Source organism: Chionomys nivalis, chromosome 19, assembly GCF_950005125.1.
Source record: "Chionomys nivalis chromosome 19, mChiNiv1.1, whole genome shotgun sequence".
NCBI lineage: Eukaryota > Metazoa > Chordata > Mammalia > Rodentia > Cricetidae > Chionomys > Chionomys nivalis.
The window spans coordinates 55,344,146-55,363,505 of NC_080104.1; the positions used below are offsets into that span (position 1 = coordinate 55,344,146).

The 19,360-nt window shown below is 49.9% G+C and overlaps 1 protein-coding gene across 1 annotated transcript in view; it reads right to left on the reverse strand.

Annotated features, from left to right (window-relative positions):
• The window catches only part of Slx9 (SLX9 ribosome biogenesis factor), a 31,869-nt gene extending 12,991 nt beyond the window's left edge, over positions 1-18,878 (reverse strand). Inside the window, exons 1-3 of the mRNA XM_057751289.1 lie at positions 18,672-18,878; positions 14,483-14,591; positions 2,355-2,423 (exon numbers count right to left, since the gene is read on the reverse strand). Of these exons, the coding sequence (XP_057607272.1) occupies positions 2,355-2,423; positions 14,483-14,591; positions 18,672-18,809 (316 nt within the window). The 5' untranslated portion in view covers positions 18,810-18,878. The remainder of the gene's footprint in view (positions 1-2,354; positions 2,424-14,482; positions 14,592-18,671) is intronic.
• Positions 18,879-19,360: the final 482 nt, after the last annotated feature.

Here is a 19,360-nt window from a genome sequence, read left to right on the forward strand (position 1 = left end):
AAAACATGTGCAAAGAAAGACTGGAACAAATGCTCGCACAGCCTTACTCATCCCGGACAAGACGGGAAGGCAGACATCCATCAACACCACAGGGCAGCAATGATGGACACGAACAGTGGGATGTCCCTCAGCCATGGGGCTGACCACTGCCACAAGCAGTGCAGCGTGGCAGGAAGGCAGAGCATGGGAGTGATGCACTCCTGGGAGACAACTGCAAACCCAACCATAGACACACCGGACATGGCACCTCACCCTGGGCAGTCAGGTAGCAGACACAGCTGTCAGAAGTCACTGTTGTGCGAGGTAAACACACTCCTCACAAGAGAACAGAGAAGGCCACAGACAAGCTAAACGCTAGCCAACCTATTTGTGGGCAGGTATAAAAATGTTCCTAACTCGCTTCGCAACACACTGAGAAGATGCAGAAGCATAGACAGACAGGAATGGACCAATGAACGGTTGTGAGATAAAGAAGTACAGTGCTAACTGAAGACGCAGCTGCCACTGTACTTGGGGCCAGGGAGTCAGACAAGCGCTAACAGCGCAGAGAAGACAACAGGACTAGTGATTAGTAGCCAGGATTCTCGGACTAGAGAGGAAGCCTCTTAATGAATCTAAGCAGAAACAGCAGAACACAGATACAAACAACAAGACAAACTCAGCAGTGAACAGTCCTTCCTGAGGACCCGGGTTCAGTTCCCAGCACCCACAATGTAGCTCACAAGCAACTATAATGCCAGTTCCGGGAGATCTGATGCCTTCTTTTGACCTCTGCAGGCATGCGGGCCAAACAGGCATACACAGAAGATATCTAATGAGAAAGCAGGGCTGAATGTGTCGCTCAGTGGTAGGACACTTGCCTAGCATAAAAAAAACCCTAGCACTGGGAAGGATTGGGGAGGGGGACAGAGGGAGGAAGGAGCAACACACAGCCTTTTGTGAATAATGTCTGAGATCTGATTAAATTAGACTATTTTAGAAGAAATCATGAGCAATCAAATCGATCAACCACCAGGAACGAAAAGTTCCACATCAAAGAAGCACACCTCAGACCAGATCAGGTCCCACAGCTGAAGCCTCAGAGAATACACTGTACAACCTTTTGCTAGAAATTGTGAGAAAGTGAAGGGACAGCCTATTTCTTTAAAAACCATCTATAAGGTAACAAAATAAAAGCTAGGAATCACTAAGGAAATTGACCAATTCCTATAAATACTGCTTCCAAAAAAACACCCTTTTCTTTAAAGTTTTCAAGAAAAAAATGAGAGGGGGCTGGAGAGATGGCTCAGCAGGTAAGAGCACTGACTGCTCTTCCAGAGGTCCTGAGTTCAATTCCCAGCAACCACATGGTGGCTCACAACCACCTATAATGAGATCTGGTGCCCTACAGGCAGGATACGAAAGAAAGGAAGAAAGAAAGAAAGAAAGGAAGGAAGGAAGGAAGGAAGGAAGGAAGGAAGGAAGGAAGGAAGGAAAGAAAGAAAGAAAGGAGAATTACCTTATTTTCAAGAAAAAATAAGTTAAGTCATATTTAAACATGCAAGTATATAAAGATGAAAATGTTCCAAATTAGCTCCCAAAGTTGGCAGAATCACACTAAAAAGATAACAGCTAAGAAAAATAACTTACAAAACACTCTATACAATTTTCAAGTAAACACAAGAAAACACTTAGGAAAAGTCGCACATAATCAACATTTTGGAAAACAAAACTACCTAGTACAGGAAGGGAGCGAGGGAGAGCTGCTCCATCTGCTCCAGATGCCTGACGGAGACTGAGACCAAACCCAACCCCAGACAGGCCAGGCGAGCTGCCATACTCCCGCAGACCTTCAGCTGCATGGCAGAGGCAAGGAGACCAGGAGTTCAACGTCAGCTTTGCCTACCCAGAGAGTTAAGCCAGCCTGGGCAGTAGACCCACAGGCAGGCCTGACCTCTATGGGGTTTTTGACCCCACAGAGGTACGTGTCACCTCTATAGTTAAGCTTTCACAGTGGCGTCCCAAACAGACCTTGTATCCAAAGGGACAGAGAACAACTTTCAAGATGGTTTTCTACAGAAGAGGAAGCAAGGAGGTTGCAGGAGGCTCACACCGTGGGTCTATGCTCACTCTGGGGACAAACTACCTCATGCTGTCCTGTTGCTGACTCCCTCTATGTGGCCGAGTGAAGCCAGTAACTGAGTGCTGCCTCTAAGGCTTCCTAGTGAGCTCCTCCTGGATCCCATCAGGGTCTGTGAGGACAAGGACACGGCCAGCATCCATGGGGCAGAAGTCCAGCCATGTGGCACAGGTGTCTGAATGAGGACGAGGCAAGTTTGGCTAGGCTAATTCACAAGATGACAATATGAACTTACTCTGTAGCCACCGCTCATGGCGAAGCCTCAGTTTTTCCTTCTTGGGCAAAATGGTCTTTGGCTCTGTACCTGAGGAGAGAGAACATATGAGTAATTAGTGAGGTCAGACAGAGTCTTTCCACCCAGGTCCCTCCATCCCTGCAGAGGTTAAGGCCAAGAACAAGCAGGCTGTGACCATGCCCTGGTGATGAAGGCTCCATGTAGCAGGGCACCCCTATGTTGGAACAAGGCTGTAAGGCTCTCCAAGCTCGACTGGGCCCCCAGTCTATTTGAGTTAACGTGAGGTTGCTTTGGTGTCAACCAGGTCCTAGGCATGACATACCTCCACCTTGCTTGCCAGCATTAGGACAGAAAACCTGAGAACAAAGTCCCCCGGAGACCTCCCATCACCAAACACCAGCCTGCAAGCCTCTCGTCTCTGGCTCTCCACCCTGTCTTTACTGGTGGTAGCTTCGCCTGCCTGGCTTTATCCTCTCCTCCTTGTGCTCCTGGCCTCAGATAACCCGCTATGGTGTGCTGGCACATCCCTACTGTAAGAGCTGGACTGTGTTCCAAGTCCATGTGCTGCAGTGCTAACTAACTCTTGGTTCTTTAGAATGGAATGGCAGACGGCCAGGCATGGAAGTTCATGCCTATTATAATCCTAGCACTCAGGAGGCTGAGGAAGGAGAACTGCCATAAATTTGAGGCCAGCTTGGGCTACAATGTTAATCTCAGCTACAAAGCAAGACCTTGTCTCAAAACATTTTTTCAGAAGGGAAAGCAGTATGACTATCTTTGGAGACAGGGAGTGATGGGTAGTTCTGAATGTCAACTGGACATACTGGGAAGGTAGTCTCAATGAGAAACTGTCTAGATCATGTTGGCCTGTAAGGAATTTCCTTAATTGGATTGAGGTGGGAAGGTGCACCCTGAATCTGGGTGGCACCGTTACACGGGCTAAGCGCCAGACTGAAGGAAAGGAAAGCAGAGGGCAAGCTCTGCACTAACATGCTTGCATCGCTTCATCCCTCTGCACCAGCATGCTTGCATCACTTCATCCTCTCTGCTCTAGCATGTTTGCATTGCTTCATCCTCTCTGCTCTAGCATGCTTGCATCGCTTCATCCCTCTCTGCACTAGCATGCTTGCATCGCTTCATCCCTCTGCTCTCGACTGTGGGTGTAATGCGACCAGCTGCATTGAGTTCCTGAATAAGCTGTTTCGGCCAATGGCGTAGCAGAGTTATGTCAGGCAGGGAAATCTGAACAGAGAGAGAGAGAGAGAGAGAGAGAGAGAGAGAGTAGGCGGAGTCAAGGAGACAGACACCATGTAGCTGCAGAAGGAGAAAGACACAAGAAACTTACCAGTAGGCCACAGCCTCGTGGTGATATAGAGATTAATAGAAATGGGTTAATTTAAGATGCAAGATATGAGCTAGCTAGGAATACACCTAAACTATTGGCCAAGCAGTGTTGTAATTAATATAGTTTTTGTGTGATTATTTGGGTCTGAGAGGCCAGGAACCCAAAGAACAGTCTCCACTTACACATACATGCAGGCAAAATACTAACACAAATAAAACGAAAACAAACAAAATCATTTTTTAATGGCACAGGGTTCATATACAAAGGCAGTTTAAATAGAATGAGGTCCCTTTCATAAATGAGGTCACGGCCCTGTTCTTACTGACTGGTATTCTTTATTTATTTTGTTTGTTTGTTTGTTTGTTTGTTTTTCGAGACAGGGTTTCTCTGTGGTTTTGGAGCCTGTCCTGGAACTAGCTCTTGTAGACCAGGCTGGTCTCGAACTCACAGAGATCCACCTGCCTCTGCCTCCCAAGTGCTGGGATTAAAGGCGTGCGCCACCACCGCCCGGCCTGACTGGTATTCTTATGAGGACCATGAGACAGGTGCACTCAAAGGGAAGACGCCATGTGCCAACCAAGGAGGACCAGGAGAACCAAAGCATCCCTGTCACAACTGGGTCTCGCAGTTCTAGCCTCTAAAACCACTGAGACAATACACATTTAAGCCACTGGGTCTGTGGTACTGCCAGACAAGACCATCTTCTCAAAAATGATGAAGAGCAACCAGCCAGGTAGAGGACTTGCATAAGTCCCCAGTCCCTGCTAGGCACCACTGCAGGCAGAGGGCCTCTCTGTGGCTGAATATTCATTTGCCTGGGGACATTTAAGAACACAGGCTATATCTCCACCAGAAACCAGATGACATGGCCCAATTTTTCAAAGGAGAAAACCAAGGGTCACCACTGCATGCTCTGTGGTAACATCAGTTAGAGCTGTCCAATTAACCAGAAGTTGGCTGACTGTGGAACAGAGACAATCAGGCTGTGTGAGCAGAAAGCACCGAGAACAATGAGAACACTACCAGCAGGGCTTCCTCTTCTCTGAGAATGATCACAGCCCACTCTTAGGACAGCTGGAGGCAGCTAGGGTCACCACCCGGCCAGTGCAGCACCTCCTGCCTATAGTGAATAAGGAGGACTAAGCATGGAAGGCAAAACAAACAGACAAAACACTGGTTACTGGGCCTCCAGCGCCCCACTTCCTCAGGCAGCTGGGTGGCATGGCCTCTTGGTGAGATGTGTAAGTCTATGAAGTAAACCTGGAACCCCACTTGATGGAAACACCAGGACTGGAGGGTGAAGGGGGTTGGTTCACTGGTATCTCCGCTGCTAGTCTGCTCCAGAACAACACAAGGATGGTCCGTGCCCTTGGCCTTAACTGACTTTCCCAGAGACGACACATGCTCCTAAGACCGTGTGTAGGAAACACGGTCTCCTGACATCTTGTGCCTGTGGATGTTCCCAAATAGTACAAGAGAGAAGCAGCCGTGTTTAAGGATGAACAAGAGACGTCCTGTCGTGAGAAACTGGAGACCCTGTTAAGCTGTGTCAGCCTCCGTGAACGGACCAGGCACAGAGTCCCAGCAGCTGGTGACGCAGGTCCTACCCATAGTTACAGGCAGTGCTGGAGCCCTGTGCCCCTGCTGCCAGCCTGGAGCTGACCTGCCCTCAGCTCTCCACCCCTAATCACTCATTTCCCACTAGAAGAAAGGGCTGGGGCTGCACAGCGTGGCCGAGATGGGGCCATGGGGAGGGGGTTAGAGGGCCCAGGGCTCAGTAGCTGCTCCTCCTGCCGGTCTAATGAAGGAGCATCCAGTGCACTCTACTGAAAACTTCAGTGTGCCTGAGCACCACACCTAGGCAGGTGTCATATGACTGGATGCAATGTCAAATCACAAGGGGGGTGACAGCAAGGCCTAAATGTGGGGTGTCAAGCTGGGGTAGGACTTGGGGGTTATCTAGGGTGCAGGGAAACTGGTAAGAAAAAATGAGCCTAGCACAGGAGGGAGGGGGGCAATGTGCCCAATGGTAAGACATCCCAGGAGGCAGGAAGCAATTCTCTCTAGATGATTCTTTCAACTTTCTGTAATTCTGCAATTACTCTAAAGTAAAAATAACACCCAAGGTCAGCAGAGACTGGCCCAAGCATTAACAGGCCTAGCACCACACAGAACGCAGGATGCTGGAGCAGGCTACCGAGAATGCTAGCTAGAATGTGACCCTCTTAGCCCTCCATGGCTCCAGAGAAACAGAACCGAACAGGCTGTTCTCGCAGATGCAAAGCATTTGGAATGCTGAGGTCATGCAGAAGCTGAAGCCCTGACACAGCCCTCGGGGTCCCGCCGCCCTTGGTACTGATGTTTGTCCTCGCTTCACTGGACTCTGCACAGGCTGACAGTTACTCCCTGTGGGCAGAAAGACGGGCCCAGAACAGGCAGCAACCAGACACATATGGGCAGCCTCCATGATGAGCTGGCCTGTGCTGCTTGGAAGGTAACAGAATGAGCTGTGGCTGCTGCCTGAACAGAGAGAGCTTCCCGGGAGCCGCTGTGACAGGAACAGCAGCTCAGCCCTCGCTGTGCCGGGACGGCAGGACTTTGGAGTGTGGCTGCTTCTAGGCTTCTCCCTGACAACCTGTCACAGCACTGGCTGGAGACCTCATACTGAGGGAAGGAGACAGGGCCCAGAAGCACTTCTGAGGAGTGACGGAGTGACAGCAGTGACGGCCATACAGGGGCAGGACATCTCGGTCCCAGCTTCCTTACCAGAGAACCGGAACTCGGAACAGGTGCCACGCTAGGCCCAACTGCAGAACCATGACTCTCTCTACAGCTTACCCTCAAGGATGAGCAAAATGTTTAAAGTAAAGCTTGCAACGCAGTTGAGACCTAAAGCAATCACCACTGACCGGGCTGAAAGCAAGAGAACCGGACAGACAGGAAGGAGCAGAGCAACAACGTCGGCCCGTACCAGGATCTTCCTAGCATGAGATGGAGATGCCACCTCCTGGTCCTCCTGGGCTGCTCAGTACCCACAGCACCCAGGGAGAGGGGCAGTTTCTCACTTCTGTGACAGAACAGCTGAGACGTGCAGCATTGGAGAGCCCGAGGCAAGAAGACGGTCTGAGTTCAAGGTCAGTGTGGACTGAGGTGGGACTGTTTAAAAAGGAGGTGACTGGATAGCTCAGGTGGTGAAAGTGCTCACTGTGCAAGCCTACAATCTGAGTTCAAACTCTGGGTCCTACAGCAGACAGCAAGAGTCAACTCCTGCAAGCTGTCGACCTCCAAACATACGAGGTGGCTCATGTACTTGCACATATGTGCATATACATGCACACACTGTACACACATCAGCATCACAACAATAATAAATTTTAAAAAGGAGGAAGGGGGGCTGGAGAGATGGCTCAGTGGTTAAGAGCATTGCCTGCTCTTCCAAAGGTCCTGAGTTCAATTCCCGGCAACCACATGGTGGCTCACAACCATCTGTAATGAGGTCTGGTGCCCTCTTCTGGCCTGCAGACATACACACAGACAGAATATTGTATGCATAATAAATAAATAAAAAAAAAAAAAGGAGGAAGGGCTTCATGTGGGGCTCTCTGGATCATCTAGATGAGGTTAACTGAGGCAGGAAGAACTACCTTAAATATAGGTTGTACCAGTAGTTCCATGGGCTGGAGTCCCAGACTACAGAAAAGGAGAATGTGGGTTGAACATTTCCCACCCTCTGCTTCCAGACTGTGGAGAGAGGCAGTGCTCAAGAAGGTATCTGGGTAGCAATGGGCCACTAAAACCCTATGGAGTCACTGGGGCTGCCAAGGCCCTAAAGAGATGGCATCTCTGTGTGGAGTGTGGGAAATACACAGGACAAGGGTGTCCAAAGGGGGGGCAGCCGGATAACATGAGCTGCTAACCACAGGGTGACATTTGCACACAGCACACACAAGCCTCTCTACCTCTTATTCACCCCCTCAAAGTTTTATCTCAACATCTCCAGCTGCCCTCCAGCCTCACTACTGGTGGGAGATGGGAGTGAGGAGCAGAAAGCCTCGGCAGAGCACTGCCAGTCAAGCTCCACAAACAGCAGAAAGATGCCGAGGACCCAAAATAGCTGCAGCTACTTGGTCCATGGTACCATAGTTCATGGCCTAGAAACAGCACCCCACATGCTCAAACAACATCCACTCTTGCCTGTCCTCCCCAGGCAAACAAGTATCTAAAACACAATACCCCAAATGGGATAGCACCCCCAAAGAGCCAAACAGCCTCCAGTATCCCGTACCCTGGCATAAGACTGGCGGTAGGCACAGGGTTCCCCTCCCTAGAGGGTTTTGAAGCAACTGGGGACAATCTACAGGGACAGAAGAGCTCCTGAGTCTTCTGGTCCAAACAAGAGCCACCAGGCCATCTCATTAGCGACTGGAAAGAAATAATGTCATCAGGTGGGGCGGCCTGGGACAAAGCACAGTGATGGCACTGAGATCCCACAGGCTAAATAAAGGACCAGGGAAAGCAAATGGGCATGCGGCTCCAAACAGACCATGGAGAATGCGGCAGGTCCCCTGTGAACACAGGGGAGTTAACATGACATCACATACAGGACCCACACAGGACCAGGTTCAGAGGGTCACCTCAAGGTAGGACCAGGAGTCTCTGCTGATGTTTCTTGGTTATGAGTCACTTTTCATACAACCCCAGGTGGAGGCTGCGCCCTGATGGTCAAGTCTCTGCCACAGGGCGGCAACAGTCCCCAAGTCTGGCTCCATGTTTAGAGAGCCAGGCCTCTAACAGGAGAGGTCTCAAGACCAAGTATGCCAAGACCCCAAGAGCTCTACACAACAGATTCCGTTTCCTGGGGCCTAGAGATGCAGACCCCTCAACAGTCCTGAGCTTCAACACCACCACAGGTGGCAGTCCCTACCGGGTAGAGGTGGCACACACCATGGTCCACCAAAGAGCACGGGAAGCACCGGGTGAGCCCCACCTTCTACTACACGTTCCCTCATTGTATGCTTAAGTGGGTTATAAGGCCTCGAACCCAACAGGTACCTTTAGTCTGATGAAAGTGTCCCCTGTCATGCTATTGGGAACATGTTCCAGTCATTGTCACAGGTTGCTTTGTTACCAACTTAGGCCAGTTTCTATGCTCAGGTTCTGAAAAGATAACCTGATAGGTCGTGGCACCATATAAACCAGCCGGGCGGTGGTGGTGCACGCCTTCAATCCCAGCACTCAGAAGGCAGAGGCAGGCGGATCTCTGTGAATTTGAGGCCAGCCTGGTCTACAAGAGCTAGTTCCAAGACAGGCTTCAAAGCTAGAGAAACACTGTCTCGAAAAAACAAAAACAAAAAATAAAAATAAATAAATAAATAAACAAACAAACAAACTAAAGCTGCAGGAAGGAAGTGGCAATGGGTAGGCCAGAGCCTAGCCCTAGCTGGCTCCCTGCTGGCGCAAACTCTTCCACATCATGCTCTACAACTAGGTAACAGAGGACCCAAGAAATGTCACTGGAAGGGACACACAGCAACAGTCATTGGGCCATGTCTGCCAACCCTCATTTGGTATCTCAACAAAATCTGTTCACCGCTATGTCAGCCTAGCACCCACAGAGAGTACTTTCAGGAGCGAGCGCCTGCCCTCCTGCTCTTGCACTCACAGGACACGCAGGCAGGGTCAACTCACACTGTGACTGGCTTCTCAGCTCCTCCCCACAGCTCACTGGGCTGTGCTTCTGCTAAGCCTGGGAGCTGAGTAGAAGTAGAAGTGAAGAGTGTGCCCTATGGGTACTGTCCTAGCCCTGACTTCACAGCCATCTAGTAAATAAACTCCTGAAGAAACTCTCATCCGCCTGAGGTTCTGTATGCACCAGGAACTGCCTTCCAGCGGGTCCCCTAGGCCAGGACCTAAGAAGGAAATGAAGCTTTGCTGCCCTCTGCTGACCAGAATATGAGTACACAAAGGACTAACACTCAGAAGGGGGACCCTGCAAAGTCACATTCACTCATCCTGCTCAGCCTCGAGGAGGCTGAGGGTCTAAAAAGATGCAGCCACCTGAGCTCTGGAACCTGTCACGATGCCTGAGAAGGACCATGAGTGTGCACTCCGGGTTTCCCGCACCCCAGCTCTGCAGCCACTTCACCCCGTCTAGAGCTCCTAATGACCTGTTCCCCACAACTCCGGGGGCCTTTGCGCCTAGCAGCTCGCTGACCAAGGGCCACTGACAGTGCCACTGACACACCTTCACAGCCTTCATTCCAGGCGCCCCCGCCCCACCCTGGCTCTCCTCTGCCCCATCCTGCCCACCTCTCGGAGACAGAATCCAGAACCCAGAAGGTAGTCTGGAAATGGACTGAGCTTACTTTCTGCAGCAGTGAGAGGGGACAGAGAACTGGAAATCAAATTCAAAAATGTTCTTGTGGGCTGTCTCCTCTGGATAGCATGACATCCAAGTTAGTGACATGCCCCAGGCAGACGGCAGACAGTGCATAACGACCACGCACTAGGCGGTGTCGTGCCCAGGCTCACTGCACAGCTCAAGCTGACTACAGAGAAGGTAACACACCATGTGAAGACAGGGTGGGAGGAAGGATGCTCACTGGCATCTGCCAGCCAAAAGAGCAGGCAGGGGAGCCATAAACCACTTCACATGGGGGTTCTGGATCCCACAGAAGACCCTTTAGCCCACAGGACAAAGCTGGGTTTATTGGCTGGGGCTGGGGGAGATCTCTGGATCAGCCTCCCCCCTCCTCCCTGGGCAGGAGGTGAAAACACACAGATCAGGAGCCCCACAGCACAGCAGCCGAGTCCAGCACCTCCCAGAGGCAGAGACCTAAGGCAAAGCTCAAGGAGCAGGAGAGGAAATGGCTGTAAGACACCAACAGAAAGATGAGAGATGACAGGAGCAAAGCACTCAGAGATAAAGGTGCCCCTCCTCCTGGGCTCCAAGCCTGTGCACTGTAGGACAGCCTGTGAGCGCACATGGGGGCATGGCAGTTGTCTATCCTCCTTGGGGCCGTACCAGCTGTAGCCACCTCAGCTCCTGGACCTGAAGTGTGGAATTATTTCTGACCCAGCCCTGGACAAGGACAAGGCATGGGAAGGAGGTGCTGCAATGGCACAGACAGAAAAGCACCCACGGGCATGGCTTGTACCTCTGAAACTAGCAGGTCACGAGCAGACTGTGGGGAGCAGACGAACTGGGTGAAAGTGTACTGTCAACACAGGCACAGCCATGTGAAGAACCCCAAGGCCCCAAGACCTCGGAGTATGGAAACGGCAAAGCCTTGCTCTGGTCCAGGCACAGTGTTTACCATGGATCAATGTGTAAACACTACCAACTACAGCTTCCTCCTCCCAGATGGCTGCAACCTGAGACTGCTCCCCTACACAAGGGGTCCCTTTTGCTGGTGAGTTTCGGGAGGGAGTCTCAACTGAGAAATATACCTCCATAAGATCAGGCTGTAGGCAAGACTGTAAGGCATTTTCTTAACTAGTAATTGACGGGGGAAGAGTCCAGCCCACTGTGGGTGGTGCCATCCCTGGCCTGGTGGTCCTGGGTTCTATAAGAAAGCAAGCTGGGCAAGCCAAGAGGAACAAACTGGGTAAGCAGCTCCCCTCTATGGCCTCTGCATCAGCTCCTGCCTCCAGGTTTCTGCCTTGTGTGAGTTCCTCCCTGGTTTCCCTCAAAGACTGCGATATGTAAGCCAAATACACCTTTTCCTCCCCAAGCTGTTTTGGACATGGTGTTCCATCACAGCAATAGGAACCTAAGACATTCCTGAGCTCCCAGACTGCCTGGGTGCCCTCCACCAGAGCAAGCACAGCCAGCCAGAGACCACCCCACTCCAGCTTTCCCGTGTGTGTGTCTGTCCTTTCTTCATTCCTGTGCTGCCCGTCACATTTTCAGAATCAAGCCATGCAGGACACAGCAAGAGACTGAGTCAGGACTCAGCTCGCTCCATGACCCAGGCCACTCTGACACAAGTCAGGGCCCTCCACCTACCTGGCTCAGGGAACAAGGCAGCCAGGAACAGAAATGTTCAGCACTGAGAACAGGAAAGGTACCAGCAGCCAGAAGACGCCTGTGGAAAGGGGTCTGAGATGCAGACCTGGGACTCTGGGAGACCAGGCTCTGCATGCCTCAGCCAGGTAGGAATAAGATAAAGGACTGGGGTTTTTCCTCCCTATGCACGGGGCTGTTCCCAAAGGTATGGCTGTGTCCAATGAGCAGCTGGTCTTTTGTGCTACTGGGCAGAGACAGAGCCAAGTCTACCCTACTCCATTGGGACTCTGTAAGGTCTAACAGTCACCTACGTCTAGCTTAAGGTTAACTGAGGACAGGTGTGTAACAACTGGAGACACAGAAAGGGGGGAGGGCAAGAAGGTGGGGGTGTATCAGAACACAGATGACATGCACACCAGGAAAACTGCAAAGGAAAGGCCCTGGAGGTGTCTCAGAGATCACCCTTGGTCCCCAGAGATGAGTTCTGCTTTCAGGTTCACCTTCTCCTGGGACATCCTGTGTCCCAAACACATGCACTGAGATGTGCAAGAATCACGGGCATGGAGAACCAAGGCTACTCTCTGGCCAGAGCTACACATGATTCAGGCTGAGGGGCCTCCTACAGCCCAAAACCCATCTCTGCCTCACACTAAAACTCTACACCCTATGACCATATGAAAGGAGAAGACATGGGAAATACAGACAACTAAGAAGGCCAAAGGTCACTTAGTGAGAGCTCAAATGTGATCCATCCTTATTTAAGGTCTTATGTACATATATGGGTATTCTTTTTCTTTTGAGACAAGGTTTCTCTATGTATCCCTGACTGTCCAGAAACTCGCTCTGTAGACCAGGCTGGTTCAAACTCACATAGATCCACCCGCCTCTGCCGCCTCTGTCTACTGAGTGCTGGAATTAAAGGCGTGCGCCACCACCTGGTGGGTATACAGATTTTTAAAACATCATCTGAAGTATTCAATTAGATATAGTTTCCAAATTCTAACTAACTGTTAAGTAGTTAACCCTTTGAGAAAGCATTGCTATCAAGTGGGGGCAGTGAGAGTGAGCAGTGGTTCCAGGACCAACCAAACAACAGGGCTTGACAGAGATGCTAACAGGAACAGGACAAAACAGAGCTGAAGGAGGCACTGCTGTGACAAAGCCTGGTGGCTAACCGAGTTCTGCAGGGTCCAGATGGCAGGAAGGGGGCCCATGGCTCAGCTGAAGCCTAACAACTCCCTGTCCCTAAGAAGGCCATACCGACTCCGCGGGAGTTGTCTAGCTGGGTCACCTTGCTGGGCCTGCCGCAGGAAGAAACAAGGAACCAGTGTTTGCCGAATGCCTGGACCTTTCTAGATACAGAAACCTCAGTCTCTATAAGGTGGGTCTGTCACTATTTTTATACACTAGGACTGACAGTTAAGACTGCCAAGTGTCTCCTCTACCTATGAGTGACCTACAGTCACTTGTGAAGAAAGTTTACTACTCTCTTGACCCAGAAAACCCTGCAAAATCATGCAAATCAAAAGGTTCAGATCTTCGTGTCCACTTTAATAACATCTGTGAAACGGCCCAGGCCATCAAAGATCTGCATATCTGAAAACTACCAAATACCTGAGAGATGTCACCTATAAGAAGCAGTGTGTGGCGTTTAGGCAATATGATGGTGGAGTCGGTAGGTGCGCCCAGACCAAACAGTGGGGCTGGACACAGGCTGGGCAGCCAAAAAAGAGCGCTGAGTTTTTGCTGCACGTGCTTAAAAATGCAGAGAGCAGTGCTGGACCGAAAGGTTGAGACGTAGGTTCTCTGGTCATCGAACACACCCAGCGGAGGAGAGCACCCCGAGAGGTTGAGACGTAGGTTCTCTGGTCATCGAACACACCCAGCGGAGGAGAGCACCTGAGATGTGCCAACGACTTACAGAGTTCATGACCGGATAAAACTGTACATGAGCTCCCCCTGCCACACTGAGATAATCTTCATTGAAAAAGACCAAATTGTTCCAAAGCCGGAAGAGGGGGGTGCACAAAGAAGGAAAGGAAAAAGGCTACCCCAGAAGAAACTGAAGAAACAAAAACTTAAGGCACAGGAATAAATTCAGCATGAAATAAACAGATAAAAGTTTAAAAAAAAAAAAGGAAAAAAAAAAAGAAGAACGCCAATGGTAAGGCTGGACATGATATGATATCACACACTTTTAATCTCAGCACTTGGGAGGCAGAGGCAGGCGGCTCTCTGTGAGTTCAAGGCCAGCCTGGTCTACAGAGTGAGTTCCAGGACAGCCAGGTCTGGACAGAGGCAATCACAAAGCCAGCCTGTTTTTTGCCTCCTTGTCATTATATAAGCATAGCATCAATTTTGTAGGTAAGTTCACCTATTGCAAGAGTAATTAGGGATGCATGCTGAAGAATTTATGAGTGAATTGCCAAGCATTCTGGTACCTGCTTCAAAAGTTCTCGGTGGGAGTACCAAGGGCGGGCAGTTACCACATGAAACTTCTCAACACTTCTTTCTACTTAGTCTATTTGAAATTCTTTCCTGTAAAAGAAACATCACTTTTTGTTTTATTTTGAGACAGGGTCTTTCTACACAGCCCTGTTTGTCCTGGAACTCGATACATAGACCGGGCTGGCCTCAAGTGCAGAGAGATCTGTCTGCCTCTGCTTCTCAAGTGCTGGGATTAAGGTATTCGACACCACATCTGGCCTAACAACGTTTCAAAAGCACAGGCAAGAGTCAGGCTGCCCTCTCACCTCTCCAAAGGTAGTGACTCACCTTTCTTTAGGGACACCACACTCTTCTGGTCCAGCTCCAGCCTCTGCACCAAGGCACTAGGGTCTATCTGTGTCCTGGCAAAGATGTCATTGTGAACCAATGTCCAGTCCTGCAGTCCCAACAAGAGAAGAAAGAGGACAACACCAAGTGGCATTTAGTATCACAGTCAAACAACGAGAAGATGCCAAGGCAAAAATCCTCTACTTCTCAGCCTGGCAGAGTAGCTGTGTCCTTGTTGTGCCCAGGCTGCTCCTTCCTTCCCCCATCAGACTTGGAACAATCAGAGCAGCTGGGTCCACCAGGAAGTAGAGCAGAGCTCCACCTGCACAGGGGCTGAGCACGGACTCCAAGCAGACATACGTGAATCCAGGAGCAGCTCTGAGGAAGAGCATCGCTGCTGCTCACGACCCTGTGCTCAGCCCTCCCAGGACTGAGGAAGGGGAACCTTCTACATCCTCTGCTACCTTGAGGTCAAATCAGGAATACCAGCCACATAACTTTCCAGTAGACAGGCAAAGACAAGACTGGCCGAAGGGGCTTAAGAATAATCTCCGTCAACCCGTGGCTTAAGCTTGAGCCAAGTTACCAAATTAAAAGAAAAATGGGGAAAATAAGATATAGGAGGCTACAGAGCAATGGGAGGATATACAAGGAGATGGGAAGAACGCCGAAATAGTTTAGCCATATCCAAAAATAAAAGCTGGGTATAGTAAGGCCACAGCCTGGGCACAGAGATAGCAAGCCAGCCTGACCTATAATGAGACCTTATCTCCAAAATAAAATAAAATAGATAACATAAAACAATGAAATAAAATAAAAATAAATAAAATACAAAACCCCCAAAGCAACAGCCAGCAATGGTAGACACCGATCAGCAATAGAACAATTACCTAGGTTCAACTCCTAGTACAGAAAAATGATGCACTAATTTAAAAAATGAACAAGACATCCAAGCAAACAATATCAATGATGGCTACAGCACTAACCTGCTGACCACAACAAAAAGTAAACTCGGAGGAGGAAAGGCCAATGTGGAAAACTCAACGGTGCTTCTGTACACCAGTGATGAACAACCTGCCCCCAGGAAAACTCAACGGTGCTTCTGTACACCAGTGATGAACAACCTGCCCCCAGGAAAATTCCATTTGCAGCAGCATCAAAAAATAACAATATTGCAGGCCAGTGGTGATGAACACCTTTAATCCCAGCACTCAGGAGGCAGAGGCAGGTGGATCTCTGTGAGTTCGAGGCCAGCCTGGTCTAGAGTGAGTTCCAGGACAGCCAAGGCTGTTTCACAGAGAAATATGCCTCAAAAATAAATAAATATATACATTTATATGTATATGTAATTAAATTAGATACTAAAATACTAAGCCAGACATGGGTGGCACATGCTTATAATTCCATCACTTAGGATGGCAGTTCAAGGTCACCTTTGGCTGCATAGTGAGAGTTTTAGGCCAACATGAGTTATAAGACCCTGAATCATACATACATACATACATACATAGCACAATATTTACCAGGCAGTATAGGCACATGAGCTATAAGACCCTGAATCATGACTAAATAAATAAATAAGAAAATAAGAATACAATATTTGCCAAGCAGTAGTGGCACACGCCTTTAATCCTAGCACTTGAGAGGCGGAAACAGGTGGATCTCCAAGTTTGAAGACAGCCTGGTTTACAGAGTGAGTTCCAGGACAGCCAAGGCTGCACAGAGAAACCCTGACTAGATAGATAGACAGACAGACAGATAGATAGATAGATAGATAGATAGATAGATAGATAGACAGACAGACAGACAGACAGACAGACAGACAAGGTGCAGTGGGTAAAGTGTCTCCATCAAGGTTGATGAGTGAAGTTGAATCCCAGGACCCATATGGTAGGATGGAACCGAGTCCTACAAACTGTTCTCTGACCTCTGCATGTACACCATGGCATTCCTGTGTCCAGATAAATGCACGTAAAATATATAGCATTTAAGAATAAATAACAGGCTGGGCAGTGGTAGCACACGCCTTTAATCCTAGCACTCCGGCAGGCAGAGACAGGCGGATCTCTGTGAGTTCAAGGCCAGCTTGGTCTACAAGAGCTAGTTCCAGGAAAGGCTCCAAAACTACTGAGAAACCCTGTCTCAAAAAACAAACAAACAAAAAAGAATAAGCAACAAAATTAGTACAAGAATTGAATCATAAAAACTGCAACGTATATTTAAAGGAAGAAATGGTAAGTTACTTTATTTTCATGAATTGAAAGATCAAATATTCTTAAGAGGGCAACATCCTCTAAATATTAACTAAAACTATCAAATGTCTAAATCAAGAAAGAAGGCTCAGCAGGTAAAGACCCTGGCCATCAAATTCTAACCCTAGAACCCACATGAAGGAGAGAACTGACTCTCGTGAGCTGTCCTCTGTCCTCCACACACACATCTGGGTACACGTCTCCACGTACAGACACAGTAATATAAAAAATTATAAAACAGAAAACTTCACACCAGATGTCTTTTTGTGTGTGTGTGAAAACTGATTCACTGATGCTAAAATCCATAAGGGAATGCAAGAGACATTCTGTAAAGGAAAGGGTCTGAGGATCTACATTTCCAGAGCTCAAGCTGACTCAGAACCACTCTAAGTCAGTCTGTGTGATACTGGCATAAGAATCAATGGAACGAAACTGAGAGCTGAAGCCAAGACTCTAGAGCCAGATTTTGGCAAATACCAGCAACTCCACTAAGTAGCTGGGCACCCTCCAGGATTTACTTAACTCTTAAGAAATCTTATCCTGCTGGGCATGGTGGCACGTGTCTTTAACTGCAGCATTTGGGAGGCAGCGGCAGGCTAACCTTTTCTGAGTTCAAGACCAGCCTGGTCTACATAGTGAGTTCAAGGACAGCCAGAACTACAGCGAGGTCCTGCCTCAATAGAAAAAAAAAAATGGATGAAAAATGAGAAATGAGAGGCTCAGTGACTAGGAGCACTTGCTGTTCTTGCAGAGGACCTATATTTGGTCCCTGGCACAGCCGTGGTGGCATACAACCATCCCTAACTCTAGTTCCAGGGGATTCATCCACACAAGCCCTCTTTAGCTTCTAACAGCGCCACACATGGTACACATGGTAAATGCATACATGCACTTGAAACACACACATAAAAGATTTTTTAAAAAAAAATCTGTCACAAACACAAATGAGATTGTATCAGCTTTACAGGTATGTGACACATGGCACACAGTAAATGCTTCATGCTTCAGAATTACTGATGGGAAGCCACTGGCCCCATGGTCCAGCAATGGCCTCTCTGCTGCTCCTACGCAAACCAGAAAACATTGCCAAGGCAGCTGAAGGAGGAGCCCCAGGCAAAAATTATGTGGATGTATCATGCAACTTTGACGAACTCTTAACAATAGCGGGTTGTGAGAAAGAAGTCAACACAAGAGCTCACAATCTCCATTTACAGACTGCCCACAGCAAAGGCCAAAAGTAGATTCCTGCTAGCAAGTATGGGTGGATGAGGGCATGGATGACTGTAAAGAGAACAGCGCTTCTTTTCAAGTCACCTAACTTCGGGAACCTCCTCTTTACTGAAAGCCGGGTGCATTTTAAAGAGCTAGCTAGCGTCCTGAAACATTTCCAAAACGTGGAAGGGGGCTCTCCTCCAGCAATGGAGTGTTTCGGGAGCCCCACACTTCAACCAAGAGGACACACGATGAAGGCACAACGGCTAAAGGTGGGATAGGGTCAGGACCCTAACTGGAGCGGCCAGAACCCACAGTGGGAGACGGCAACCCTGCCGTGTTGAACTCCGGTCCTGCAAGGCACCTGCTCTGCGGAGACCCCAACCATGCAGGACCCCTGCTTTGCGGAGACCCCAGCCATGTAGGACCCATGCTCTGCGGCGACCCCAGCCATGCAGGAACCCTGCTCTGCGGAGATCCCAGCCATGCAGGAACCCTGCTCTGCGGAGACCCCAGCCATGCAGCACCCTTGCTCTGTGGAGACCCCACTCATACAGAGACCCTGCTCTGCGGAGACCCCAGCCATGAAGGGCCCCAGCTCTTCGGAGACCCCAGCCATGCAGAACCCCTGCTCTGCCGACACCCCAGCCATGGAGAACCACTGGTCTACTGAGATCCCGCTCAGCGGAGACCTGGCCAGGGCCGACCCACGCCCCGCACATCACCTTTGTCCCCGCTCCGCCCGCCGAGACTTGTGGGAGGGCCGGCTCCAGGGTGCGGGGCACAGGGCCGGGCGGAGCTTCCCCGTCGGGCCTCACGGCCGCCCGGTGCACACGTGCCCGCAGCGCCCTCACTTTCCCCATCTTCACCGGATGATTCCACGGGGCAGCAACGCCGCCGCACTAGCAGAAGCGCCTCCCGATAGTGCTCCCTGCGAGGCGGAAATAGAAGATCTGAGTTCCGCCGATCCCCGGAAGTACCGCCCGTCTTCTGTGCGCGGTTGCGGTGCTTACGGCTGAGTGCTGCCACTAGCGTGTTAGCTATGCGCCAACGTGGCTTCTATAGGACCGTTGGCAAAAAGCCAGGGAAATAAAAACGACAGAGGCCTCAGGTGCATATAACGAGAAACGGCATGTTTCTGTGGGGCTAGCCTGGGGCAGAGTAGGGAAACAGGTTCACGCCGGGGCCTTGCGTGTTTCTGTTTGTGCACATTTCGTTTCGTCCTCAAAACGGGTCCTGGGAGTTGGGCTTTACTCGTCCACTTAAATGAGGACCAAGCAGCGAAAGACTTGGCGGCCTCCATCCTCCCTCCGTTCCCAGCAGCCCCTGTGCACCAGCATGCATTGCTTAGGGAAAGCAGGGCAAGAGGGAAAGGCGAGTCCCACTCTTCACCCAGGTGACATCGGTAAGGCCG